Source organism: Penicillium mononematosum, assembly GCF_028829835.1.
Source record: "Penicillium mononematosum strain IBT 11891 chromosome Unknown utg000002l:1.0-8112719.0:1.0-8118358.0, whole genome shotgun sequence".
NCBI classification, from domain to species: Eukaryota; Fungi; Ascomycota; class Eurotiomycetes; order Eurotiales; family Aspergillaceae; genus Penicillium; species Penicillium mononematosum.
In genome coordinates this window covers 6,437,198-6,463,523 of record NW_026643272.1, presented here as the reverse complement: position 1 = coordinate 6,463,523, position 26,326 = coordinate 6,437,198, and the positions used below count along the sequence as shown (strand labels likewise).

The following is a 26,326-nucleotide window of genomic DNA, read 5'->3' as shown; positions in this document are numbered from 1 at the left end:
GATGTGAAGTCCTTTATCTTGTCAATTCCCCAGTTCTTTTACACTAAGGGGAGGGGGAATTCAACTTCAAACCCATCATGACTGTCGATAACCCAACAGATGTCTTGCGTACGGTCAATCTCGTCACACAGGGTCTCTGTATTCCAATCGTGACTGTGTTCGTAGCATTACGATTCTATACCCGGTTTCGATTCAAGCAATCCCTCGGAGTTGAGGATCGTGAGTTTGTCCCTTGCATGCCATACATTTTTTGAGAATTTCGCTAACCATTCTCTAGTTGCCTGTACGATTGCTTGGGTACGTAGTGCAAAATAATTTAGTGCTTTATTAGCCAAATCTGACTTTATACAGTTTCTGTTTATGGGATATTGTGCAATATCCATTGTCAGTAAGTGCTATACTTCCCACACTTTATCAACTACATACTTACTCTACCCAGTCAGTCAACATGGCGGAGGATACAAATTCAACGAGCTCTCCCCTAACGAGAAAATCGCATTCCAAAAATTCTGCTACATCGCGACCATTCTCTACTGTCCGATGGCACTCTTCGTCAAAATCGCCCTCCTAGCGATCCTCACCCGCATCTTCGCTCCCTACCGCGGCAAGGTCTGGTTCATCTATATCTTCCTCGGCTGCCTATGCTGTTACTACAGCGTCGCCCTGATCATCAAGATTCGCATATGTTACCCCATCCCCAGGTACTGGCTGGGTGACCAGGTGGAGGGAAGCTGCCTCGACCAGAACGCTGCCCTCGTCGCCGACTCCGTGATTAGTGTCGTCAGTGACCTCATCATCCTCATTCTCCCACTGCCATTGACATGGTCTCTGCAAATGTCGCTCAATCGAAAGCTTCGCGTGATAGGCCTGCTTGGCGCTGGTGGACTGGCCACCGGCTTCAGTCTTTACCGATTAATTATGGTATTGAAAGGCTCAAGTGATCAGGGCCTCATGTTCGTTCGTGTCATCCTATCCGGGTATGTCATGAACCCCTTCCCCCTTGATCTTTCTCTTTTTCTTTTTCTAACGTCTAGTAGTAATGCCGAGGGAGGTGTCGGATTGATCTGTGCCTGTCTGCCTGTTCTTAACGTCATGTTTGCCCATTACAAGAAGCAGTACTCCTCGCAGAAGTACTACCAGAACGGCGGCTCTACCCATCCGTTGAGTGATAGGAAATCGGCCCCGGCTTCCAATGTTGCCACTGACTGGGACAAGGTGACGAACTTCGGTGACCAGAGCCATCTGATTTCCTTTGCCGGTCCCCCAGAGGCTGGTGAGTCCGGCGAGTCTATCCACAACCAGGACGGCATCAGGAAGACGGTCGCTGTATCACAGACCGTGGAAAGATCTTAATGATGTTTTCATATTTCTCCTACTATATACCCTATACCCCCTGTCATTAATTACCATAATGAATTTTCTTTCCGTCTCTTTTTCTTCCCTTTGTTTCTTACCTGCATATACTGTAGGTGTACGTGCATTGCCGCTTACAAAGTTGGTGTATTCCAGCCTTTGTCCTATCAACATTGAACTAACCATTGAAGACAGACAAGATTAGGCCTTTATTGCTGTATACCCTTTGTATCCCCAGGTGATCAAAGACCAAACAATGGCCTTCACGAATTCTCATCTCTTCTTTGTTCGAGGACCTCTCCACCAGCCATGTTACTATAAATACCTCAAATCCCCCATCTACTCTAATATACCACAGTACTCACCACAACCATGCCCCAAGTATTCTCATCCTGGCAGGACAAGCTCCTGCACGAATGCCGTATCTTCAAAGCCGGCTTAGATATCCAAGCCAACATTCTACGCTGCGACCCAGACGGTCGAGGAAAGGATCGACACGCGGATGTATCTCGGGCAGTAGCAAAGCTGTCCGCTCGGACCGATCGGATCATAGACATTGCACTTGGTGTGCTTGTCAAAGCTCCAGATAGCGAGATCATTCGTCGTAATACTGCCTTTTGGAACCGTGAAGATGATGGCCATTATAAGTTCGAGAATGTGTTTCTTAGCATGGAGCACGATTTGGTCCATATAACATTGGCTCTCAAGAAGGGCCCTTGTCAGTGCGAATGTAATAACATTGCTGCACGTCTTGATAGAATCGCGAGGAAGGTTTCGTTTAACCTGAATGTTTAGAATGTGTAGATATTTATCTATGAAATGATTCACTGCGGAAGGTGTTTATTATCCTGATATTGTAGATCTAGGTGTAGAGCCAACGATGTGTCAACTTCTCCCTCGGATATTATATCCGTTACTCTATTATTGGCTGGAAATGACTGATGTGGACAAAAAGTAGCCAGAACAAAAAATAGAACAACAAAAAAGAAATCTCTCCCTCGGGGAATCGAACCCCGGTCTCCCGCGCTTATCGGTGTTAATGACAAGCGGAAATCATCACCACTAGACCAAGGAAGATGGGATGGCTGAGTTACTGCTCGGCCACTTGGCTGGTTGATGGAAGGACTTGGCCATATTGATCTCATGAGCGATCTCTGTCAGAGTATACATCTACGCACAACCCGTCTATGTACAAGATTCAAATGTTATTTGAACCTTCTGTAACTATTGTAATCATTTCCAAGCTTAGTTGCACTTTCCCAAATTCTTATTAATGAGAATATTTGCATACTTATTTCCTGGAAGAAATTCTGAGAATAAAAAGCGAATAAGGTTGCAATGATATATCCACGGTGTGGGTATGATGGAATACCGATTTGACAACATTATATTGGGATGGGGATTTCTTTTTTGGGAGGCTTCAGAGAAATACCGTGGCGACATATCTACCACAATGAAAATAGAGTATAATCATCTAAGTGACGGATTTGGGTCAAACAACCCCGAGTTAGGCCACAATCCATCCAATCCCGTATCAAACCCAAGGGACCACGATCCATCAATAAATGGCCATTGAAACATATCAGTTTCAAAATCATGATGACCACCAAGCGCAGCATTATCCCTAGCAAGGAAGTTGGGATCACCACCAAGACCAGGCGACGATGTTCCCCCACGGGCATGAGTGCTGTGAGTATCACGAGACTCAGAGGTTCGCGCCCTAGTCGCATACGCATCCCTGCTCGGACGAGATCGGATGTCACCATATTCATCCAGGGTACCCGCGAGGGCGAACCTCCTGGGACTGTGCATACCAGACTCCGAGTGAGCTTGGTTACTCTTGACTATTTCGTAGAATCGATTTGCTTCTTGGACCGTTCGCCACTGATTATTGTTAGCTGCGATGCTTGGTTAGAGATGTTTTGAGAATCCTCACCCAGCTGCGACCAACGGGCCAGAGTTTACCTAGTCGCTCCAGGTAGACCAGGTTTCGACCCTTTTCTTCCTCGGCCCGTTTGAGGCCGCCCGGATATCGCTGTGGGGCAATTGTTCCGTACATGTTGATGTGAGCGGCGACAAAGACGCTGAAGCCGGAATATGGTGACATGACGGGCGCACCGGAGGCATCTAGTGCATTGAGGATACCGCCGATCTGCTGAGCGGCTTCGAATAGCTGTTTGATTGTATCGGGTTCGCCTTGGGCGTCATCATTTGTGTCGTGGAAAACGTCGGAATGGGGCTTGAGGTTGGATAAGAAGCGGTCTCGGTGGAGAAAAAGGATGCTGAATGAGACGGAGTTAGTATCGTTGCCTGGAATTAGCTAAATAGAAACAAATACCTCATGTAATAAACCAGATTGATGTAGGCAAATAGCTCCCCATACCCGAGTGCCACGTGCGACTGAACGCTGGTAGCTGGGAACCGGACCGTTACATCCTGAAGAGACCTCCATTCATCCAGTTCCTCCTTGAGGACCTGCCAAGTCAAGAGGAGCGGGGATATAGTCGAGTCGTTCGAAGACAAAGAAGCCAATGCTCGTCGATGTTCATTCGCAAATCTTAGGATTCGTACGAATATGTCGAATCCTCGGGTGACGATTGTGAGGCCATGCTCAATTGTAAGGCCCCTCGCTAGCAAACAGTCTTTATTCATATCAGCAGGCATCAATCTGCTGGCTGGTGTATGATTAAATGTGAAATCTCGATCACTGATAGGGAGAGGAACTGAGATCTGGGAGAATGACAGGGCAAAGTGCTGACGGGCTCCGGAGCTCAGTTCGCAGTCCTGCGCAAAGCAGCACCAGTAGGTTCGGACCAGTTGTTCGTATTGTGTTTGGGATGCATGGAACTCCTGAGGATTGTGTTCCATGCTATCATCTGCCATCTTCAGAAGGGATTGAATCATGTAGGTCGCCATGCCTGATGATTGTCAGCTAGTGATATACGATCGGTTAAGGATTCGATACATACCGCTATACATCCACGCTTGATATGGTCGCCCAGTGCCCCACTCATAAAATGAGATCATCACGAGGGACTGGGCAAGATAGAGCGAGGGGGCCTCAAGCACGCGCTGGGCAAGGTTTTTACGTGCATAATCGGCATAGATTTCCTCCTCCTCAAGCTCATTGCTGTTCATAAACCGTACGCACAAGGAAAGGACCGAGGCCACAAAGACAGAATCCACCGACTGGACGTTGGATGATATGTCGGAGATCAAAGAGGGGTAATGAAGGAAATTAGTAATTGGGAACTTTTTTCTGTAGGTTTCCACTGCACTGATGACGGTTGCCGGTGACAGTGATGCTATGGGATCCTTGGACAGGTCTTGAGCCACGGGGACATTCTCAGGGGTGCTTCTTTCTGCATCTCCAACCACTGGCGATAGGGCGGATGATGCCTTTCGTTTTCTTGGGGTCCTGGATGTGACAGTATTGCTCCGCGTCCTTTGTCTTGAGGCGCGGGGATCTGTCAAATTACATCCTTGGTTCTTGGTCTTCAGGCAACGTTGACAGGGCGGTTGCCCTTCATGAACGCATTTGACTTTTGCCTGCCTGCATAAAAGATCAGATAAGATAATACGCCTAAGCCTTCCTATATAAACTTACCGACAAGCATCACACGATATTGACAGCCTCATCGAGTGTACATACGGGTAAGAGTGGAGTGGGCCGTATTAGAAAAGGCGGCTTTCAAGTATCGTGGGGTAAGTTAAGACAAACTCAAGCCCATCGGATTAATGTAGGAGCGCAATTGGACTAATTCAACTATTTATGTTGATTAATTGAACAGTTGGAGACATTCATGGATGTCTGAGGGAGCAAGAGTTACACGGATATCTTAGTATCCGAATGTGGTTAGCATGATCAGCTGACTTGGATCTATGAAGAATTCTGATATGAATTTTGATGAATTCTGATTTCTTGTTATAATTATATTAATCTATAGTGGCAATAACCGTATAAGAAATCGCTGTAGGAAAAGTCAATGGTGGCGAATTCCTTCAAATGTTGGTTGCCACTGTCCACTGCTGCACCCACGCATTGAACTTGTCAATTTCCTGCTCATCCGTGGCCCAGGACGTCACAAGCCGAATCACGGAGTCTCCATTATCAAGCTGCTCCCAAACATAGAATCGGAACCTGTCCTGCAGGCTCCGAACCAATTGTTGAGGAAGGATAACAAACACCTGGTTTGTTTCCGTCTCCGCAGCCAATCTATAACCTAACTTCTCGAAGCTGGTTGAGATCTTCTGGGCCATCTCATTGGCATGCGTGGCCAGTGTGAAGAACAAGTCTGATCGGAAGAGCTCCATGAACTGAACCCCAAGAATACGGCCCTTGGCCAGCAAAGCGCCATGCTGTTTGAGATGGAAAACGAAACCATCGGCCAGGTCCTTCTTGACGACGATTGCTTCTCCCATCAGAGCACCGGCTTTGGTGCCACCAATCCAGAAGATATCGGTCATATCAAAGATCTCCCGTAGGGTGAGATCGTTCTTCCTTGAGCAGATGGCTGTGCCGATTCGTGCTCCGTCCATGAAGAGCAGGAGATTTGATTGTTTGCAAATAGCCGAGAGGCTGCTCAGCTCGCGTTTTGTGTAGACAGTGCCGGTCTCCGAGGCATTAGAGATATAAAGTAGCCGGGGTTTGGCCATATGAGGGTAGAATTGATTTTGCTGGAGCGCCTTTTGGAGATTGGTGGGCGTCATTTTGCCGTCGACTGCAGGCACGAGGATAAGTTTGTGGCCCGTGGCCTCGATCGCACCTGCCTCTTTGCAGGCAATATGACCCGAGTCCAGAGTAATTACAGCCTCATAGGGCCTTAGGCAGCTGGCGATTGAAATGAGGTTTGCGGAGGTTCCGCTGGGAACGAAGAAGATATCTGCCTCGTCCTCGGTGCAACCGATCTTGTTTCGGATCAATTGCCGGGCACAAATGCTGTATTCATCATTTCCATAGGTGACTTGCTGTGTGGAATTTGTTCGCAAAAGAGCTTCAAGGATTTGTGGGTGAGCTCCCTCGCTGTAGTCATCCATAAGGCTGTATGGAGGGCATGCGTCATCTTGGCGTAAGCTTGTCGATGGCATGATGGGTATCAAATTGTGAATTTGGTTGAACACAACAAACAATGATTCCCAAGGTTTGAGCTTTAAACAAGTGACGAAGAAAAAAAGGAAAGAATTATTTGGACCAGTACTACATTGTCCATAATTCCATAACGGAAAAGACTCGGGAATAATTTTCTCGGGAATGTTGCCACATTATTCCCGAGATTTGTCAGTACCGGAAATCCCGTGCGGGCATTTCCACCTGGGCAGTTATTATCAAGTAAATTTGTGGGCCGGAACATGGGGTAGCACCGCTTTACTGCGGAACACCCCAATTGATGTTAATAGGTCTCAATTGAGACATCCGAAAGATATGTTGTGTGACATCCATCAAATTAAGGCAAGATAGGCTCAAGATTAGTGTTTCCGATCGACACCCGGCTCCCGGGCTCCCGAACGGACACTCTGGAATCAAAGGACACAACCTTGGAATGGTCAATTGGGATCCCCCCTCATGGAATACCCCTCACGAGGGGTGTTGTCATGAGGGGTATTCTCTAAGTTACTCTTTGGTTCTGTATCACCCCGAGAACAGCTTCGGTGACCGACATTAGAACCGTCTGTATCACGGCTGAAAGGACTGCATAAAGTCCAAGTACACCGCTATTGCGGGCAGATGTAGCCCTTCCCAACACCCAACGCGTGTAGGGGTAGCATGGTTCATGCTTTCGAGGCATAGGCCTCACTATAAACAGCGGGATCCACTCCCCGGTGTGGGTTCTCGAATGTTAAAGAAACACCAGCTTCCATATTTGGCATTTGGCACGAGGGGAGAAATAGCCTTAGTTTGGGGTTGACGCTTGCATGGAGGTCACTGTCGGTCATGACAAAGCGAAAGGGCGAACCTTGGAATGAGAAAGATCTGAAAAATAGAAGCAAGAAGATGTCAGAATTAGATTAATGGGCAAGAAAGAAGGATACCTGGGTAGAATAATAAACGTGTCGACACTAGCGTGTGATATTCTCATATAAAGACTCGGCGAATCAGACCAACTCATGCTCGGAGGTCGCCATTGAGCGATGATCCGAGCAACTTCCACTTGTAGTATAGGTACATACATGGCTGCCGTGCAAAAGTTAACAGATTATCTCTGCGTTAATGTTTCTACCCAAAGTTAAACTCATGGGCTTACTATAACACGCCACCTATAAGCGAAGCGAGGACATGAGCCTAATGGGCTGCACCTTGTCATACGCGTTGCTATTTCGTTCAGTTCCTTTGCCAGATCGTACCATAAAGCCTTTCCACATAGACGTATCTTAACCGAATCGCGGTTGATGTTCAGTGTGAACAGGTATATCACGAAAGCCAAAAACACCCGATATGGCCGGGTAGTCGATGAAGCCAGTAGCCAGTACTATATACACATTGGACTGGAGTCCACCAAAGACCCGAAAAATAATGTACAAAAACTCCCGCAAATAATGCAAACAGTGTTCGATGCCTTTGACGAAACCAAAGAAACTTAATCCTCATGCGGCGAGGCGAGATGCGCCCGCTCGTCTGAATACCCATCTTCCGTGCGAAGACGCTGGTAGAGGCGGACCCGCCAGCCACGGATGACCATATAGCATGCCATAACGCCGAAAAACAGACAAAGAAGCAAAACGAAAGAGAAGATACCGCTAATGCTGCGGATAGCATCGTATGTATGCTTGAGGACTTGGGTGGTCTTCTGTGTTTGGGTATCAATTGCACCCGGTGGCGTTTGACCAGACTTGTCAGCCGCATTGTCTCCTTCTGCGCCATTGTTTTCTTGGTGAATGGTCGATGGGTCAACCGGAATGGGTGACTTCCCTTTGTATCCGACAGACTTCCAGTCGGGGGACTTGCTTCGGTGCATTTCGGACCTGCCTAGGACGGTGCCATTGACATCTACTGCCTCGGCAGATACCCAGTCCAGGTATCCACGGGCAATGTACATGGTTTCGAAATCGGACCGAGGGGTCTTGCCGATAAAGACGGGGTCGTGGAACTCGTTGGCTCGCGCGTAGAAATGCCACCATGCAACGTCCGTCGCGCCGTTCCAACTGACCCAGAATGTGGTCACCATGTTGGTTTCATCGGTGCCGTAGACTGACGCTACCATGTCTGGTGGTGCCGTGGGGCGACCGGTGAATTCGAATTTGTACCCGCGGTAGGATGAATAGCGTGGGGAGGTGAAGTTGGCAGTCATCAACAGTTCTCCATCGCCGGCATGTTCGGAAATATATCCCTCTTTGCTCCAGCAAGTGAACACATTGTCATTTGGAAGCAGCTGGGTATTGCCGCGGAGTCTTGAAAGTTGGTGATCGGGGCGGTTGTAGCGCCGGATAGCTTTGGCGGTCATGGGCTTCACGCTGGTATCCAACTCGACAAATAGGGATGACGACATATTTTCCTCATTGAATTCCTCGTCCGAGGCATTATTCAAAAATGAGATAATGTGGTGCGTCCCATTGGACTCCACGAATTTCGCGTCGTGCTGCTTTGAAAACGTGAAATCTTGCTCGAAATCACTATATCTTCCACCCAATCGCCACATGATATTTCCATCCATGCAGGAGATGAGGTAGATGGTGTTCGTAAACCGGCATGATATCAAATAGTCCCCAATTTCATTCTTATCAACTGAGTTGACATGCACATAATCCCAGCCAGGGTGTCCCTCTACCGGAGAATACGGGCTGTAATGGACGGTCTCCGGCAAAGGAATGCGACCATAAGAGTCCCACCACTGGATAACCTCGGCAGTGTTCAAATCGATCTCAGCATACCCGCCGGACTCAAGCCAAGTCTTCTCTGTCGGAAGACCAAATTCCTCCAGGCTAATCTCATGAGAAAGGTAGACTGTGACCAGCGCAGTCTTACCGTCGTCCAGGATGTTGAACTCGTGGATGTCAAAAGAGCCGAGGTCTTTCCGCAAAGGAAGCTTTCGTTGGACATGATAATCATTGGTCAAGATCATTCCATACCCGGTGTCTATATTTCGATCCCACGAGTTTTGCAAGACCATCGAAAGGTGTGGGTCAGGGCCTAGGCTGTTGACGACTTTGAAATCGAAGACGTTCCGGTTCTCGAATTGTTGCGAGCCAGTCCAGATGAGGCGCTATTATACCGAAATATGGTCAGTTGTCGGGATTCTGTATCGCAGGGGGTTTGGTGTAAACGCACTCCTTCACTATCGTAGATATGGGGGCCGATCTGATATTGCTCGTACAAGGTCGACGGTGGATCGGGGCCAATGTGTAGGTAGGGAGCGACGAACCAGTAACCGGGGCTAACGCGCTCGCGGTTCTCGTAGTGGACATTGAATTTCACTGCGCGGACATCGGGCAGCTGGAGAACACGGTGTTAGCGCGATCGAACAAGTTCTGGGATATGGGGCACGGACTGTAACGAATGACATGAGATCATCACTGGAATATTGCGCCAGTGCGGTTTGGCACAGCCATAACAGCAATGAAACGCTGAAAAGTAGCATTCTTCAAAGAGCGTGGTATAGGGAAGTCATGAAGAAGAGAAAAGGAAAGGGGACTATCGCTGGGGTCTAGACAAGGCAATGTACGTGCGGATCGAAGGAGACGCCAAGACCCGTGGGCGAATGGCAGGGGCGGAAGGGCCAAGCAAAGGCTGTTATAATTGGATCCTCTGGCGCCGCGAAGGGGGGTTGAAACAGAGAAATGTGGTGCTTTCTTCCCGGTCAGGCTTAATGAAGATCTTCAAGTGGACCGCAAAATCCGTAAGGCCTCGTCAGCACTTCTCGCCTGTTGGTAATGTCACCGTCTATACGGCAACAACCTTGGAAATGAAGTATCAAATTGTTAGTCTTGGAATTCAATTGTTTAGTCTCGCCATTTTAGCTACGTAAGCAAAATTCTCCGAGTCTTTCGTATGATTGTCCACATACCTGGCACTTCCATAATGGATCTGCATTTCCGAGGGGCTTACCGCCTTAGATACTGCCAGACTGACTTCTATAGATGCGACATGGTATATTAATTGAACAGTACAACGATAGTGACTGTTCTGATGTGTTGACTATTCTATACGATAATAGTGGCCCTAGAATGGGTATGAATAGAAATAGCACAAATCATATCCTTTTTTATGTACAGCAGGTCTACCCAACCCGAATATTATACAGAGGAAGGGAACCAAACTATCTTACACTAATAAACACTGGGTAGCCAGCAATGAACCGCTTCAAAATAAATCGAAAACCGAAACCACATACCCCAAAATGCATGCTATGCAAGTCGCTCCAAGGACCAAAAAGAGAAAACAAAAGACGAGCTGTCCACTATCTTCAACAGCACCTCACTCATCAGGATCACGATAATTCCAAAGCTTCTTCCGCTCCGCAACCCACCAAAGGCCAACCTTCTCAGCCTTCTGAGCCCAATCAAAAGCCTCAGGCCCATGTTTGAAATGAACCTCCGCAGCAAGCGACCCCATAGTCCAGCCCGTGACAGGCTCAAGCTCGTACGGGTCCTTGTTCAAGTCCGTGAACCGGTACTCGAAGTCATTGTTCAATGGTAGGTTGAGGCGCCAGGGCACAGCAGCGGAGCCAACACTCAGCATCGAGCCACCGGCATTAATGACGCCCATGTTCCAGGCTTCGCGGCCATTGTGCGAGGTGCGGTATGGCCGGATGAAGGACTGGCCCTCATACTCGTTCATCAGATCCAGGGCAATTTCTGTGTCGTCTGCGTTGAGGGAGTTGGTGTTCACGAGGAGATCGAGGATCGTGGGGAGGATGGAGACGGCGCTGCCGTTGACATTAAGGTGCATGCGGGGTAATAAGGGGTGGTGGAATACTAGGGGCACGCGGAAGTTGCTGATGTGTGGGTTGTGGTAGGTTCCTGTGACGGGACAGTCTTCTCCAAATGCTTGGCCGCTGTTCCGTTGGTTAGATGCCAGGTTGGTCAGGTGGGTTGGCCTTTTGGAAGTTATACGTACTGGTCTCCCACGAAGACCGTCAAGGTCTCGTTGGCAATACCTGCCTCGTCTAGCATTCCCATTAACTCCCCCCAGCCAGGCGTCCACGAAGCGGTTTGCGTTGAGGAATTCATCCATAAGTTCGTGTTGTGATTTGTGGAGATCACCGAAATATTTATCACGGTTCCAGCCTTCGGGTGTACCCCAAGGGTGGTGAGTGGTGCTGGTGAAATGCGAAAGGAGGAGTCTCTTGTTCTGACGAAGTGTTTCGTCGATCATGTCTTTGATGTAGGGGCGGGCCTCAGTTTCGGCATAACTGTGCTAAGTTAGTATCTACACACGAAGAACAGCTGCAGGAATCCTGCTTGACAACGTACCCGAAATAGTTGATCTTTTCCATATCCTCATGGAAATATTTCGCGTCCTCCACATCAATGTCTTCTGAATACAATGCCTGCTTGAAACCGAGCAGATCCATAAGCCGAGTCTGTGCCTGAAACTCCCCAGTGACAGACTGCGCATAGATGGTTTCCCACTCCCGTTCCAGGTGGCTGTTGGTGGAATTTCCAGAGCTAGAGGAATTCTTTCGCTGGCTGAACAGATCCATGATGTGCATCAGACACGGCTGGTATGGAATTATATCATTTTCATGCATAAAGTCCACCGGGAGCGGCCCAAGACCGCAGTAGTTTACAAGACGCGATTTAGCAGAGAGAGTGCTCCCCGATAATATCCCGTCGAAGCTGAGACCACCTAGCCCGGAATTCGTTGAGTCGACTGAGGAGCCAAAGCCAGATTGCTCCCCTGTAAGCATTTCTGCTACGGGGGTTATCTGAGACAGTTTGTCGTGTAGATCGGCTTCGTCCTCCTCTCCGAATAATTCATATGATTCGCGAATTTGGTTATACAAGTGGGAATCATTTTTGAGAGGGAACAGATCCTTTCTGCCACTTTCCAAGAACACAAAGACGATGTGGTTGATCGGGATGGGATGGTCCTTCAGTGCCTCTTGCAGAGGGCCAAGTGGTTCCAGATCAAGGTTGCTTATCCTCATGGGATCTTGAACGGGATTATAGAAGTAGTGTCGCGGTTCGACTGTCTTGTTCTGGCTTCCAGAATCGGATTCGTTTTCGTCTCTCTTGAACACACTCTGAACAGTCGAATTAGATGGCTCCAAGCTAATTTCGGCCGTGTTCGGATCGGGATTCACAATCCATCTCTCAAACGCAGCGGGAAGAGGGCCTCGCGCCCAGTCTGGCTTATTATTTCCATAGGCAGTGTTACCCGAATCATCCAACGTCGGTGCCCACCCCTTATAGTGCCCGTTTGCAGGCTCCCAATATGCCTCCGCCAGCAATTCAGGTAGCGGAAATGTTTCGATGGTCATCCGACGAGCCCGAGACTGCTCACCGAGCATGGTGAAGGGTAGAGCTCCTGTCATATGATTGTATGGGATTGACGGCCGGATCAGCCAGAGTCCGATCGTTATTCCAGTGCCCACAAGCGTCCACAACCGAGATCTATTCGACACCAAACTTCTCAGATCCGAGGGGCCTGTTAACATGGTGTAAGTCTTGGTGTCTCCGATATTGGCGAGGGAGCATAGCCAGCGGGTCATGAGGTTCCAGATCCCTTGAGCCATAAGCCAGGAAGCCACCGTGATGACTGTTGTAGTGGCAGCCATGGGCATCAGTCCGCTCAATATCAACTTCATTCCCTGCCGACTGGCGCCCACGGACCTGGCTGCATCCCATCGAATTTCGCTGCCGGTCTGAGAATAGAAACTAACTTGCGAGGACGTTGCTAATAAATCAATGCATCTGAGGATAGAAGTCAATATAATTGTCCGTTCCATTTACAAAAAGGTGAACCCACGCGACAATCGCTGAAATGATAACGGCAGCCACTGACCACCGACCGGATGTTGTATATAAGAGAATCCATACTGCAACGAATAGGATAACCTCCTGGATAAAGAATGTTGGAAAATAGAGGGCCAAAAGGTATAGAGGAAGAGATCGATGTTGATATATATGAAGCAACTTGGAGCAGAGACCGGAAAGCACTAGAATGGACAAAATCAAGCGCTGCGGATGATGAAAACGAGTGACAATCATAATGGCCCGACGCAAAACGCGGCCAACATGAGGAAAATCTTTTGAGGCGGACTGTTTTTCAATCCGTTTATACTCACTGTACAATATAAGGGGCAGGAAAAAGAGGGAAAAGACGAGAAAAATAGGGAGTTAAAGAGATTGACTGCTCGCGTGCTCCACAACAGCATACTATCGGAGATGTGGCATGAGAGCGCCACATCGACTGGATTGGATTATAATTGTAAAACAGCCGGATCGTGCGGGTGCACTAGCCAACACAAGGTGGACCTGAGCCAGGGGGCCTTTGCCTCAGCCTTGGAGATGATGGGTGTTTTGATGTGTAGTGTGATTGGTGATGTGTACTTTCTTTTTCTTTTCCGACAATGATCGGCGGTCCGGGGAAATGTCATTCAGCCTTAAGAGGTCACATTATTAGTATTGTCTTGACATTGCAAGTTCAACGTATTCTCGTATGGAACGGAGTGGGCCTGTGTCTGTGTATCCGAATACGACGAGCCCCGTAGCCCTATAGGCGTTCAGGGGAACGGGCCCCCCCGGGGACAGCCGGAAGTACTTGTTGGAACGTTGGAACATTGGAGGTGAAATCCATAGCCTCTAAGCGAACTGTTGTATCGACGATACTGGAGAAGTGAAAGTCTTGGCTGATGTGTTTTGGGTGTTGACTGCTTTAGCCTTGTACTCGGACCTGTTGGCGGCAAGCGGGCGGCACCAGGGTGCAACATATCCAACACACACCTTGGCACTTGTGTATCAACATATTGGAAATCACATCTAGAATGGACGAAAATGACCCCTTTGAGGCCAGAAACGGTTTTCCATCTGTAACTTCGATGTACAGTGGGACCGAAATATTGGGCTAAACTTTTGTAGATATATACCGCCCTGTATACCGCCTCCATTTAAACATGCTGTCACATGAATACGTAGTCGGCCATAGTCTTCTTAGTCTCAGGTACCTAGGTAGTCTTCTCCGATAGTCTTTTCATGTGTCTTTTCATGTCTTTTTAGTGGTCTTTTTTTAGCAGTCTCAGGTACATACCTTTTGACGGCTAACCTCTCCTGGATCACGTGGCTATACGCTACCTATAGTAGGGGTTTTAGACTGGCAGAACTGGCGGAATTTGGAAAGCGGTATATCTGGGTACGAAGGCTTAGCCCAACCTTGGACTATTTCGGAGATCCCACTGTATTCTCCACCCCTGGCCCCTGGCCCCTGGGGCCAAGAGTTAGTCATCCTCTAATACGAACATGAGCGCTCAACTTCAACGCTTTTGCTCTAAGTTTGTGGACGCAAAACTTGTGACACCTTACCTAGGGAAAGAAATTGACATCCCAAACCGGTGATATTGACTGCGTTCCCCAAAATGGCCGAGGTGATTGGTACCGTCGCGGCAGTTCTGCAATTAACCCAGGCAGCTGCGACAACAGCTCTCCAAGTGTACGAGTTCTTCTCCGTTATTCACAATGCGCCCCAAGAAATTAGCATGCTGAGTAGAGACGTGCGCGCGTTTTACACCTTATTTCATAATCTCGAAACATCATTAGGCAGCGCCAGTGTGAAAGCGGCTATTGATAGGGATGTGGAGATAGAAACCGCGCTGAAGACATTGATCGATCCTATTTCCAACTGCCGTGCTGCGCTGAGTCGAATGAAAGATAAACTCAGTCCGCATCTCAGAGCAGATATTTCTTCGCTTCAGGTTTCTAAACAAGACTCGGAAGCTGGCCATCCCATTTCAGTTGAGCGATTGCGGATGAGAAGCGCGAATGTGAGCTGGTTTTTTAAGCGGAAGGAAGTCTTTGCGTCGGCCCTTGAGTTGGAACGTACGAAAGCCACATTCGGGGATGCTATGGGGAGTATCACATTGTACGTTGCATGATGGAAGTGGCAAGCGTTACTTCACTTCATTTGCTTTGATATTCGTTCCTTGCATTTCATGTGTCTGTAAGAATATATGGCTTATATCTGGCAGGCTTTTGGCACTTAAACAGTCGACTATAAAGAGCGAAAGCAGGGTCATAGCCCGAAACCATGACTTTAACGACGACGCGGGTTCAGCGTTAAGCAATTACGCCACGTCTATTGTCGACGTCCAGCAAGATGAATCATCAGCCAAGAAACCCCTAGGACGTTCAGTTGCAAGAAAAGAAAAGCCAAAGACCGACATCCAAACCAGAATCAAACTGGCGAGAGAATTGAAGGTCGGCATCGATGGCAACTCAAAGTTTGTCGTGAAAGCAGTCCTCCAACATGTGGATGTTGACGTTCGGGGTCGAAAAGGTAGAACTGCACTTTCTCACGCTGCAGAAGCAGGAAACGTGGAAATCACAAAGTTACTACTTGAAGAAGGCGCTTCGGTATCAGCTCGTCAGTACAGTGTCAGTGGCTGGGCCGGAGGCCACAATCCTCATCACTGCAGTGGAATCACCCCTTTGCACTGGGCAGCAAGAAAGGGACATAAGCAAGTTGTCGAGCTGCTCTTGCAGTATGGCGCCAATCCAAATGCGAGGGGAACAGCCGGTCGAGCCCCAATACAAGAGGCATCGTGTGGGAATCATATCGAAATCGTCAAGCTATTGCTGTCGAAAAAGGCAGACGTGAACGCGCAGAGCTACTACGACGTGAGCTCATTACCTTCTTCTGCTGGGAAATTGTTCTACAGTTCTAATTGCATATCGTCTTAGGGCTGGACATCTTTGCACGAGGCTGTGTTTGCTAAACGCATTCAACTGGTGCAGCTTTTAATCGCCAGCGGAGCTCTCCTGAACGTTCACATAATATATCCTGACGAAAAAGCACCACTCCATTTCGCCGTGGCTTTGCAATCACTTCAGATCACGAAAATGCTACTTGAAGCCCAGGCTGATCCTAATGTACTGATGGTGGAAGATATAACACCTCTGCATTTAGCTGCTGCGGCGGGATGGATTCCTGGTATCGAATTGCTCGTGAGCTTCGGCGCCGACCTGGATGCTAGGGACACCTTCACTCACGAAACACCCCTACACAAGTCCGCACGAAACCGCCACATTCGTGCAATTGAGAAGCTCTGTGGATTGGGGGCGAACCGAGAAGCCAAGAATTGTGATGGGCAGAGTTATGCGGATATTCTGGAATGCGCAACAGAGGACCCAAAGGAGTGGGCCGTCCACAACTCTAGAGCTTCATATTTCAGGCAACAGAATGCCTCGGCGCGTCCTTGACTTCAAATTCTTATACTTGCTGTTGGATCCACTTTCATGGAAAATAAGTGGAAATCTATGAATACAACGATAAGACTCACCAAGGAATCTTCCACTTCAGTAGGTTTATTGGGCCGCTAAACCGGGAGCGGTACAACTAACTGGGAAAGGGAAGACACCGATCTGTATACGCCGTCTAGAGCTATAAGAGTGAGCCATAAATTGAACTTCTTCTTGAATTTCGAATATCAAGTCGTCTCTGGACTGCTACTAGCTAGCTACTATCTCATTATCAATACGGAGTATGAAGTACGCCCCCTTGTCTCACGCGGCATTACTTTTGCAAATCTCTCAGAGCAAGCACCATCTTCAGATCTTCAAATCGAATCTCACGCCGTTTGGACCACGCCAGAAGACCGGCTGTCTTGATCACATTCTTGATCTGGCGACCGTTCAATTGCAACTCGGCTACCTGGTCAAGTTGTTCCTCCGTGAAGGCCTCAATGTTCAATGAGCGGCTTAGGAACTGTGTCCAAACCTGACGTCTGGATTCTGCATCGAGATCCCTGTAGGCGAGGGAAAGGTGGATCCGAGATTCGAAGGCAGGATCGATATTCTGTGTACGGTTGGTGGTCAAGAAGAGAATACCCTGAAGATAAAGATGGAAGATCAGTAACATGTAATTTTGAGTATCTCTTCCACATATCTTCCGGCCTTAACGATCCAAAGGTTGGAACTTACTTTGTAGTATTCAAGCATTCTCAAGAAGATGGAGACAAGCTCATTGCGATCGAGATTGTTTGAATCACGGGCTTCCATGAAGACATCAGCCTCATCAAGCAAAAGAACAGCGCCCCACTTAGGAACCAGCTGCAGGATGCTTTTCAATTTGGTTTCGAAGCCTCTAGCGTCAACTCCAAGGTCGCCCGCACTCATGACATAAAGAGGAACTCTCATGACCTCGGCAACGCTTTCGGCAGTAAGGGTCTTTCCGACTCCTGGGGGACCGCTGAGCTGTATAATGAAACCCTGGCCTTTTCCCCGAAAGACATCGTCAAATGCATCCACTTTCTTGGATTGAGCCTTTGCAACGGCCAAGATCACCTCCTTGAGCCCTTCCTGCTCGCGCGGTAGGACTAGTGACTCAAAGGCCGTATCATCCCACTCAATGTCTCTCAAATGATCCACGTGGAAAGTACCCCATTCCTTGTCATTTAGAGAATATCCATAGAGCATTGGGGTTGCGATGAGGCATTGTGCATCATCCAATTCCCCATCAATCTCCCTTTCAACGTGGACTGATCGCATGCGCCCATTTTGCCCATTCAGGTTGTATGCCTCCATGTCAATGATGACGCGACTCTTGGAATTGCCATCCTGACTTTTGGAGTCCGTGCTGGTTGAAGGTTCATAGGATTTGAAATGGTACCCCTTGTACGCTTCCCACTTCTTGCCCGCGCGAGATCAACAACTCTTGGACAGTATCCTTTTCCGGGTGATATCTGAGTGGATAGATAGGCAACGAGGTAATTGGTGTAGTGCCCGGGAAATTGGGTATTGTAATCAATGAGGATACGTATCCGAACTTGCTTCCGTCAAAGTCAACGTATTCGACCGCGAAATAATCAGTTGCGGATGGTTCATCTTCCGAAGATGCTTGCGCGAACGAATAGGCATGTAGTGTCCCGCCACTCGAAGAAAGGACCACACCTTGAGGTTCCAGGATCGTCCAAGCCAAGTCGTGAGTGATGACCCCTTTGGCAACCAGGTCATTCTTGCGGTCAATCACATCTCTGAGCTCCTCATCCATGATGCGGTAGAACATATCCACATGAGCCTTGGTTGTCGGGTCCTGCTCTTCATCTCGCAATTTGGTGATCGCTTCCCATCGATGAACAAAAGGCCGGAAAGGCGATGTGACCTCGAACCGCTTCAAGGTCGTTGTGATACCAGGATAATCTGTCAGTGCCTTTTTCAAGAACTCTTTGAGACGCTCGCTTTGCACTACAATGGAATGAATGGACAGACTCCTGCGTCCATCGTAGCACTTCTTTTTCCTCACGAGAAGTGCGTATTGTGCCGACTCTGCATCCTCGACGGTATCAGGCAAGTCGACGGGTACTTCTTTGGTCCATGAGTTCATGCCATAATGATCGGACTTTGTCTGATAGAGGGTGCGGAAATCACAGAGGGTGCCAGCAGGCTCGTACTGGATATCCATGGCCTCGGGCACTGTGGTACTACCACCAGTAGCTTTGATTATTAGCATGAGGTGACTGATATTCTAGTGTCAGAGGTTTGATAGACTTACCAGCTCCATCTGAGATATCGATCGCCATGATGGATGTCAAGAAAGAATTGGAAGGGGAAAAAGAAGTTTCAGCGAGAAGAAGGTAGAGGGAGACTTAAGTACTCAGAGAAGGAACCAAGGTTGGAAGGAATTACCCTTAGATGTTTGCCTACGTGTATATGAGCCACGTCTTATGTTACTATTACACCTTCTTCTATACATGTGCTTGTTAGCGTGATGTAGAATATCACTGGTATTATTCTTTTATTCCATGACCATTGTTGATGAAAGGATTAGGCGATAGCTACATATGTACCTAGGTAGTTATAGACGCATCAACATTATCTTGGATCACCATTGGGATATTGCTATAAGAGAACTGGAAAGGTAAGAGAAGTGTGCGAAGACTAAGACGAGCAGGACTATGTACATACCTAGGTAGAGTAGATGTGAAGTGCAATAATCAGGCCTTATGTTGTGTCTATGTACCTTTTGTATGGAGTTGGTATATAAAAGATACCTAATCCTTACAATTTGCTACCATACAAGTTGAGCTGCTTTGGCAAGATTATAGAATTACAGAAAACATCCTTCGTATAGAGCCGTAAATGCCTTAAAAGGTCTCTGATTGGACCCAGACACGATATCAAGGTCTTTCACAGCTGGACACTGATTGGTCTTGTTCATCGTTGACCTCGTTGGCCATTGCGGATCTCTCCCTTGCTCCACACATCATGCCATACGATCTTTCAAGTCCCAGTTTCTTCCCCCAAGGAAAAGAAAAGGAATCTTTTGTCTAACATTTATGTTTCATCAATTCATCAAACATACTTCCACTCTATCTAGAAATATTCTATCTAGAGATGTTCTATGTATCACTTTACGCTACGGAGTACATTCGCAATGAATCGGCCTTCGGCCGAAAAGTTCCCAACTCCGAAAAAACCCCGCTAACTCATTCCGTGTGGAAAGCCGTCAGACGAGCCCTGATAACTTCCTCCGAATCCTCAGTGTCCAGTTCACTGAGCACACCCGATCCAACATCATAAATCAAGCCATGGAGCTGGAGTCCTCGCTCCCGAATCGCATTCAACACGACACTCTTCTGCTTGACAATGTTTAAGCCCTCTCGAACGTTCAACTCAGCCAGTTTCCCTGCCGCCTCTTCACTGGGCATGGACTGCAGAAGCTTAAGGTTGCGCTCACGCAGCTGACGAAGGGGGAACAGCCACGGGTCCAAAATACCCAGGTTCTTGTTGCCCAGGGCAGCCGCCACGCCACCACAGGATGTGTGGCCGCACACCACGACGTGGTTGACGCGGAGGTATTGAACGGCGTATTCGATAACGGCGTATTCGATAACGGCGGAGGAGCTAAGGTCGCCCGGGTGGAGGACGTTGGCGATGTTGCGGTGCACGAAGACGTCGCCGGGCTCGAGGCCTAGGAAGGTGGTTTCCGGGCAGCGAGAGTCGGAGCACCCGATCCACAGAATCTGCGGCGTTTGGCCGGAGGCAAGGGTGGGGAAAAGCTCGGGTTGGTTGCGGGCTGTCTGTGCAGCCCATTCCTTGTTCAGGCGCAGGCCTGTTGCATATCGATCTGTGGGAGTCGCACCGGCGATGTCAGTCTGGGTCTTGGGATATGTGTCCAAGCTCATGGGTGATTATGCGCTAGTGTTTTGATGACTGGCGCAGGATAGGGGTGTGGAGGTTGAGAAGGGCTTGGTGTGAGGTGCTGCCAGAGCGGTCATGCTGCGCCTCACTCGAGACAGGGTCGTGGGCAGGGAACCAGGTGAGTACCGGGAATCGCCGAGTTCCCCGCTGCACGCGCAATGTGACCGGTTTGCCCGGTGAGTCAGGTGGTATGCCCGGTGAGTCTCGCAGCACTCATGGAGGGGAAAAAGGAGATAGGTGGGTTATGACAGGGATTGGGGAAGGAAACCGCCGACTGAGGGAGTCCAGAGGACTACACAGACGATTAGGGAGATAACTAATCCCAACAACCGGTGCGTGGTCACTTCTCACAGAGCTCCGACAGTTTCGGGTTGAATGACCGATAAGAGAGAAAGCGGGAAAAACTGACGGGGAAGTTGAATTGCCAAGAACGCGCATAAACACTCACACACTTACCTTCAGGCATGATGGAATACTAATGGAGAGAGATACAGAAGAAAGAAAGACAGAGGATATGTTGGGGACTATATAAACTCTCATGAGTAAATAAAGAGTGGGGAGCCAAACGGTGAGTCCGAGTATTACAGAACGGGCAGATCCGCGAATCGGGCTTTTTCGTTAAGAGTCGAACGACTCCGAACTATCAGGGTTGTATACAAATACAAGCCACGTCTTTAATGGCTCAATTTACTATACATTTTTTGGGGAGCTTGGAATGCAATTGCTTTTATAAAATCAGAATAAGTACATGAGATCTTTTTATAAATTTCTTAAGATGTACCGCCACGGCCACCGACGCTCAACAGAGTCTTCTTCTGTTCCTCACTGATCTGAGCAGCAGGCAGAGGGCGGGCTCCAGCAACCGTCGGCGCGGGCAGGAAACCGGTTTGGACAAGGTATGAGGCATATAAGCCAACTAATTCCTCAGTCACGCCAGCACCGGCTGATGCGTCAACGCCCGACCAGGTGGCATCGGCACGCAGAGCGGTCGCTGCGTTCACATCATCCAATTCGGGGGCCTTAGTGTTGGAGGGAAGGTCTGAGGTAACGAAGTGGTAAAGGGGCATACTAAGGAAGGTTAGTATTTATCCATTAAGGGGCCGAGAAAGGTGAGGGACTTACAGAGCGTGCTGAGACTCCTTGTCATTGTGCTCGCCATCGTTGACATACTGCTCAAGGGAAGTTGACCAGGGCACGTAGTCAACTTGGGGGACATTGTAACCGTAGAGCTCGAGCGCACCGAGGAACTGGTTAAAGCGCAAACGAGGGTGTCCAGTAACATGGGCGACGTTAACGCCCGTGGCAGGTGGGTGGAAGGCAGTGGCAATGACAATACGAGCCACATGATCAACAGGCACCATGTTCACGGTGTTGAAGATATTCGGGCGAAGGCCAATTTGAATGCAGCCCTTGAGCATACGGATGAGGAAATCATCAGTGTTGGTAGTTCCGGTGACTGAGTCACCAAGAACATATCCGGAGCGAACAATGGTTCCCCTCAGGCCCCTGCGGCCGGCCTCTTTGACAAGGTATTCACCGGCCCATTTGCTTTGTCCGTAACCGGTTCCAAGGCCAACTCTGCTGCCCTCCATATCGTCATCTTCGCTGATACCATTTCCGCCGGCGGCGATGATACGTTCGGATTCTTGAACGTAGTGATCCTTATCCAGAGCACTGGTCGAACTGACAAAGGCAAACTGCTTGGCCTTTCCGCTGGCGCACAGCTTGAGGGCATCGATTGTACCCATGACATTAGCCGGTCTGAGCGTCGCATAGGGGTAGACCCAGTGGACAAGGGCTCCGTTGTGAATTACAGCATCGACGCGGTTGGTAAGGTCGTCCCATACTGACTGGGAAAGACCAAACTGCGGCTTTCCAAGATCACCACAGACAGCTTGCAGCTTGGCGGTCCATGCTTCATCCCAGAAACCATATGCGCGGCAAGTGGAGCGAAGTCGCTCGAGTGCCTGCTCCTCGGTCTTTGCCCGAACCAGAGCCACCACCTTAGTGGAAGGAGACTTACGGGTAAGTAGATCTCGGAGGATATGCGCGCCTAGGAAACCAGTGGCTCCAGTAAGGAACACTGTGGGTTCACTAGTGAGCATAGCCTCGGTACGCTGAGGGAATGTCTTAGGCAATTCATTCACAAGCTGGACGGCATCCTTGGAGTACTCGTCGTCCGGTTCATTGGCAGCCTGCACAGCTAGAGTCTTGTCATCGCTAGTTGCGAATGATTCCATTGCTAGCAGACGGTCGATCTCGCTGGCAAAGCCCTTGAGGGTCGGGCTGCGGAAGATAGCATTCATACTGATATCAATAACACGCCACTTACGGCGAAGCTCGAAGAACATTTGTTGTGCGAGGATACTGTGGCCACCGAGATCAAAGAAGGAGTCATCCGGGCCAATCATGCGAGAAGTCACATTGGGAATGAGCTTGGCCCAGACTTGAGCCAGAGTCTGCTCAGTTTCAGAGAGGGCCTGCAACGCAGATGAGGCGCGGCGGGGTGCAGCGGCGCTCAGCTCTGCAGTATCTGGGAAAGGAAGCGCGGGCTTGTCGATCTTGCCGTTCGGGTTCAGAGGCATGCGCTTGAGGGGAATGATAACGGTCGGCACTGCGTATGTAGGGAGCTTAGTCCGGAGATGCTCACGAGCATCATCACGGAGAGGACGGAAGCGTCGCAACAGACCGACCATACCCTCAGAATCAGAGTCATCATCCTTAAGGCCCTTGCTCTCCAACCATGACGCCCACTTGTTCATATCAGGTACAAAGTAGCTGACCAATGTGGGCTCCTCGTCTTTATCTCTTCGCACCAAGGTCACGTTCTCACGAACCAGAGGGTGCTGAGAAAGATGGGTGTCGATCTCTCCAAGCTCAATACGGAAACCACGAATCTTCACTTGGTCGTCGGCGCGGCCAGAACATTCAACATCTCCAGATGGCGTGTAACGGCCTAGGTCACCACTGCGATAAAGGCGATCACGCGGACCAACGTAGAATTGGCGCCAGGGCTCATTCTTGGATTCGGCTTGATCTTTTTCCGCCCAGATCTCAGGGTTAACAAACCAGTTGTTAAGGAACTTCTTCGCACTCAGTTCCGGGGAGCCAAGATAGCCCTCTGCAAGACCTCCTGCACGAACATAGATCTCGCCGACCTCTCCAATAGCACAGAGACGAGTGGGGTCATAGCGGTTGACAACCAGCATCTGCACATCCAACATTCCGCGACCAGCCATAATGACATCTTTCATATTGTTCAGGTAGCCCTCGTTGCTGGCGTAGCTAGGGATTTCGTAGTAGCTGACAGCACGCTGGGTCTCGGTTGTTCCGTACATGTTCACAATGCTGACATTGGGCGCAAGTCCCTGGAGTGAGCGGCAGTCTCGCTTAATCAGAATGTCACCCACAAAGAAGGCGTGGTGAAGAGCAGGGAACTGAGCAGAGGCACCACCGACAAGAATTTGACCCATAGCAGGTGTAAGGTGAGTAATGGTAGCACCGTACTTCTGCATCCATTCGGCAAGCTTTTCGTTTTGGATGTCCTCACGAGCGGGCACCAGGAGTTGAGCACCCAAGAACAACGGGGTGAAAATGTCTCTCTGAATAGGATCGTGAGCGATGCCACTCAGCATAGTAAACTTCTCATCTGGGGTGAGTTTGAAAGTCTCAGACATCCAAGGGAAATAATAAGCCAGAGAGAAGTGTCGGCCACGAACGCCCTTCGGCCGGCCTTCCGAGCCGGACGTGAAAGACAGGGTCGGAATAGAATCAGGACCAACGACGACACCAGTAGGCTTGGACTTCAGCGCGACGTCGTTGGCGAAGACATCCTGGCCATTGATGGATCCACCAGCGAGAGTTCCATCATCGAGCAGGGCAAGTGCAGGAATTTCAGTGCGGAGCTCAAGATTCTCGTCAATGAAAGTACGCACGATATCCGAAAGTTCACCTGCATCCTTTGTAGCCTTGGCAATGTTCACCAAGGCGCGGGGACGGGCAACATCAAGGTAGATGTTCTGACGTTCCGGAGGATAGGCAGGGTCAATAACGGAGAAAGTCGCACCGGCTTTCAAGATACCCATGACAGCAACCACCAGATCCACACCACGGTAGGCATAAACCATGACAACCTCTCCCCGCTGAATGCCAGATCGTACTAAATGATGTCCGAGAATGTTGGATGCCTCGTTGATTTGGCGATAGGTGAACTCGCGGTGAGGGGAGCTGCTTGACTGGGTTTCAACTACACACAGCTTTTCTGGGTGGCGTTCGGCATTGGCGGTAAAAATGTCGTGGATGGCACCACGGAAGTTAGACCAGTTCAAGTTGCATGTTGGGTCGGGCAAGAGTGCGCGCTGATCTTCAGTCATCAAGTCGATACGTCCGATAGCCTCATCCGGATTGGCGGCGGCATTGCTAGCAATACTGGCTAGTTGCTTCAAAATGAAAGCAATACGAGCACTCGAGAAAAGGCGCTGGTTGTAGTATGCGCCCAATTCGACCTCAGCTGAGCCCGGTGCAACGTTAACCACCAAATCAGTAGTATCGAAGGTGTTCGCAGGGTAATCTTGCGAGGAAGCAGGGGCATCATATGCGGCGAATCGGAAGAGGACTGGGGTGCGTTCGGACTTGGACTTCTCTTGGATGTACGAGCGAAGGCTGCCCAAGGGCACGATTTGGGAAGAGCCCTCCTTATATGCCTGGAAGACCATTAGCAGTCAACCCTACAGCAAGAAACATGTATAAATACCTTGTCTACTTTGGCATAAAGCTGGGCAAAAGACTCCGAGGTATCAATGGGAACCCGAATGACGAATGCACGACCATCCTCGTTGGAGTTTGTGCCCACAGCGATGTCCTCGTCACCAGTCAACCGCGCTACCAGGATAATAAAGGCAGTCAAGAAAGTGATGAAGCTGGATGATGAGCCTGTAAGCTTCGCCTTGGGGAGTTGAAGAGACTCAAAAGCTTCAATGACTCTCTTGCTGTCGGTCTTTTGTGTATCGGGATAATCGCGAGTCAGTGGAGAGACAGTCAGGTTCTTCAACCTTTGTGCCCATGTCTCCAGGCGGTCCTGCAAAGAGGCCGTTCCCACAGCCATAATTGCAGTTTGTTTGAAAGTGTTGCAGAATGAAAGACACGATGACTCAATATTAAAATTACCCCCCCCATAGTGGAAAAGTCCGATCTCGCCGCTATTTCTGCCAATGAGAGTTGAGGCGCTGATTAGCTATTTTCCCCACAGAGTATTCACCGCCTTGTACATGGTGGGGTGGCGTCGGAGTTTAGGTTTCTCCAGTCCAGAGCGGCACAGATTGGCAGAACTAGGGAGTAACATCGTTGAACGGAGTACAAGGAGGTCTGGTTATTCCTCTTCGTCTGATCTTTCCACTGAATACTATTGGCATAGAGTCTACTATACTTGCCCTAGACAGCCACTTTTGGGGTGTCGAGAATAGAAGCCCAACCACTGCACATGTCTTATATTGGTGAAGAGATCAAGGTATATATGTACAGCATATGCTGGTAGTTCCAAGCTATGTATGTATAATTTAGTGGAATATGTGAAACATGTGGAGCATCCCTGATATATATATCACCTTATAGAGTCTTTACATAGTTCCATTGATCTAGGTCAACGTCTATAGAGACATAAAGTGTTCGTAAATCACTGCTAGTA

The 26,326-nt window shown here is 49.1% G+C and overlaps 11 protein-coding genes across 11 annotated transcripts; 3 read left to right on the top strand and 8 right to left on the bottom strand.

Annotated features, from left to right (window-relative positions):
- Positions 1 to 77: 77 nt before the first annotated feature.
- On the top strand, positions 78 to 1,353 carry N7519_004241 (uncharacterized protein; the record flags this gene model as incomplete). Its single annotated transcript, XM_057291017.1, has 5 exons — positions 78 to 219; positions 278 to 297; positions 352 to 388; positions 440 to 977; positions 1,038 to 1,353. The coding sequence occupies 5 exons, from the start codon at positions 78 to 80 to the stop codon at positions 1,351 to 1,353; spliced, it is 1,053 nt and encodes a 350-aa protein (XP_057152219.1).
- Positions 1,354 to 1,725: 372 nt separating this feature from the next.
- N7519_004240 (uncharacterized protein) lies at positions 1,726 to 2,148 on the top strand (the record flags this gene model as incomplete). The annotated part of the gene is made up of 1 exon (XM_057291016.1): positions 1,726 to 2,148. One exon carries the CDS (start codon positions 1,726 to 1,728, stop codon positions 2,146 to 2,148), a length of 423 nt encoding a protein of 140 aa, XP_057152218.1.
- A 675-nt stretch (positions 2,149 to 2,823) lies between these two features.
- On the bottom strand, positions 2,824 to 4,992 carry N7519_004239 (transcription factor domain-containing protein; the record flags this gene model as incomplete). Its single annotated transcript, XM_057291015.1, has 5 exons — positions 2,824 to 3,237; positions 3,290 to 3,635; positions 3,692 to 4,271; positions 4,323 to 4,906; positions 4,961 to 4,992. The coding sequence occupies 5 exons, from the start codon at positions 4,990 to 4,992 to the stop codon at positions 2,824 to 2,826; spliced, it is 1,956 nt and encodes a 651-aa protein (XP_057152217.1).
- A 363-nt stretch (positions 4,993 to 5,355) lies between these two features.
- Positions 5,356 to 6,441, bottom strand: N7519_004238 (threonine aldolase family protein; the record flags this gene model as incomplete). The annotated part of the gene is made up of 1 exon (XM_057291014.1): positions 5,356 to 6,441. The coding sequence occupies one exon, from the start codon at positions 6,439 to 6,441 to the stop codon at positions 5,356 to 5,358; it is 1,086 nt and encodes a 361-aa protein (XP_057152216.1).
- Positions 6,442 to 7,928: 1,487 nt separating this feature from the next.
- Positions 7,929 to 9,926, bottom strand: N7519_004237 (uncharacterized protein; the record flags this gene model as incomplete). The annotated part of the gene is made up of 3 exons (XM_057291013.1): positions 7,929 to 9,551; positions 9,617 to 9,781; positions 9,837 to 9,926. The coding sequence occupies 3 exons, from the start codon at positions 9,924 to 9,926 to the stop codon at positions 7,929 to 7,931; spliced, it is 1,878 nt and encodes a 625-aa protein (XP_057152215.1).
- Positions 9,927 to 10,762: 836 nt separating this feature from the next.
- N7519_004236 (uncharacterized protein) lies at positions 10,763 to 13,097 on the bottom strand (the record flags this gene model as incomplete). The annotated part of the gene is made up of 3 exons (XM_057291012.1): positions 10,763 to 11,342; positions 11,445 to 11,699; positions 11,761 to 13,097. 3 exons carry the CDS (start codon positions 13,095 to 13,097, stop codon positions 10,763 to 10,765), a joined length of 2,172 nt encoding a protein of 723 aa, XP_057152214.1.
- A 1,767-nt stretch (positions 13,098 to 14,864) lies between these two features.
- N7519_004235 (ankyrin repeat domain-containing protein) lies at positions 14,865 to 16,704 on the top strand (the record flags this gene model as incomplete). Its single annotated transcript, XM_057291011.1, has 3 exons — positions 14,865 to 15,367; positions 15,474 to 16,122; positions 16,186 to 16,704. The coding sequence occupies 3 exons, from the start codon at positions 14,865 to 14,867 to the stop codon at positions 16,702 to 16,704; spliced, it is 1,671 nt and encodes a 556-aa protein (XP_057152213.1).
- A 313-nt stretch (positions 16,705 to 17,017) lies between these two features.
- On the bottom strand, positions 17,018 to 19,022 carry N7519_004234 (ATP-binding protein; the record flags this gene model as incomplete). The annotated part of the gene is made up of 4 exons (XM_057291010.1): positions 17,018 to 17,332; positions 17,425 to 18,129; positions 18,164 to 18,936; positions 18,995 to 19,022. 4 exons carry the CDS (start codon positions 19,020 to 19,022, stop codon positions 17,018 to 17,020), a joined length of 1,821 nt encoding a protein of 606 aa, XP_057152212.1.
- A 906-nt stretch (positions 19,023 to 19,928) lies between these two features.
- Positions 19,929 to 20,627, bottom strand: N7519_004233 (carbonic anhydrase; the record flags this gene model as incomplete). The annotated part of the gene is made up of 1 exon (XM_057291009.1): positions 19,929 to 20,627. The coding sequence occupies one exon, from the start codon at positions 20,625 to 20,627 to the stop codon at positions 19,929 to 19,931; it is 699 nt and encodes a 232-aa protein (XP_057152211.1).
- Positions 20,628 to 20,640: 13 nt separating this feature from the next.
- On the bottom strand, positions 20,641 to 21,109 carry N7519_004232 (uncharacterized protein; the record flags this gene model as incomplete). The annotated part of the gene is made up of 2 exons (XM_057291008.1): positions 20,641 to 20,855; positions 21,100 to 21,109. The coding sequence occupies 2 exons, from the start codon at positions 21,107 to 21,109 to the stop codon at positions 20,641 to 20,643; spliced, it is 225 nt and encodes a 74-aa protein (XP_057152210.1).
- Positions 21,110 to 21,413: 304 nt separating this feature from the next.
- aarA (L-aminoadipate-semialdehyde dehydrogenase) lies at positions 21,414 to 25,747 on the bottom strand (the record flags this gene model as incomplete). Its single annotated transcript, XM_057291007.1, has 3 exons — positions 21,414 to 21,711; positions 21,766 to 25,346; positions 25,397 to 25,747. 3 exons carry the CDS (start codon positions 25,745 to 25,747, stop codon positions 21,414 to 21,416), a joined length of 4,230 nt encoding a protein of 1,409 aa, XP_057152209.1.
- Positions 25,748 to 26,326: the final 579 nt, after the last annotated feature.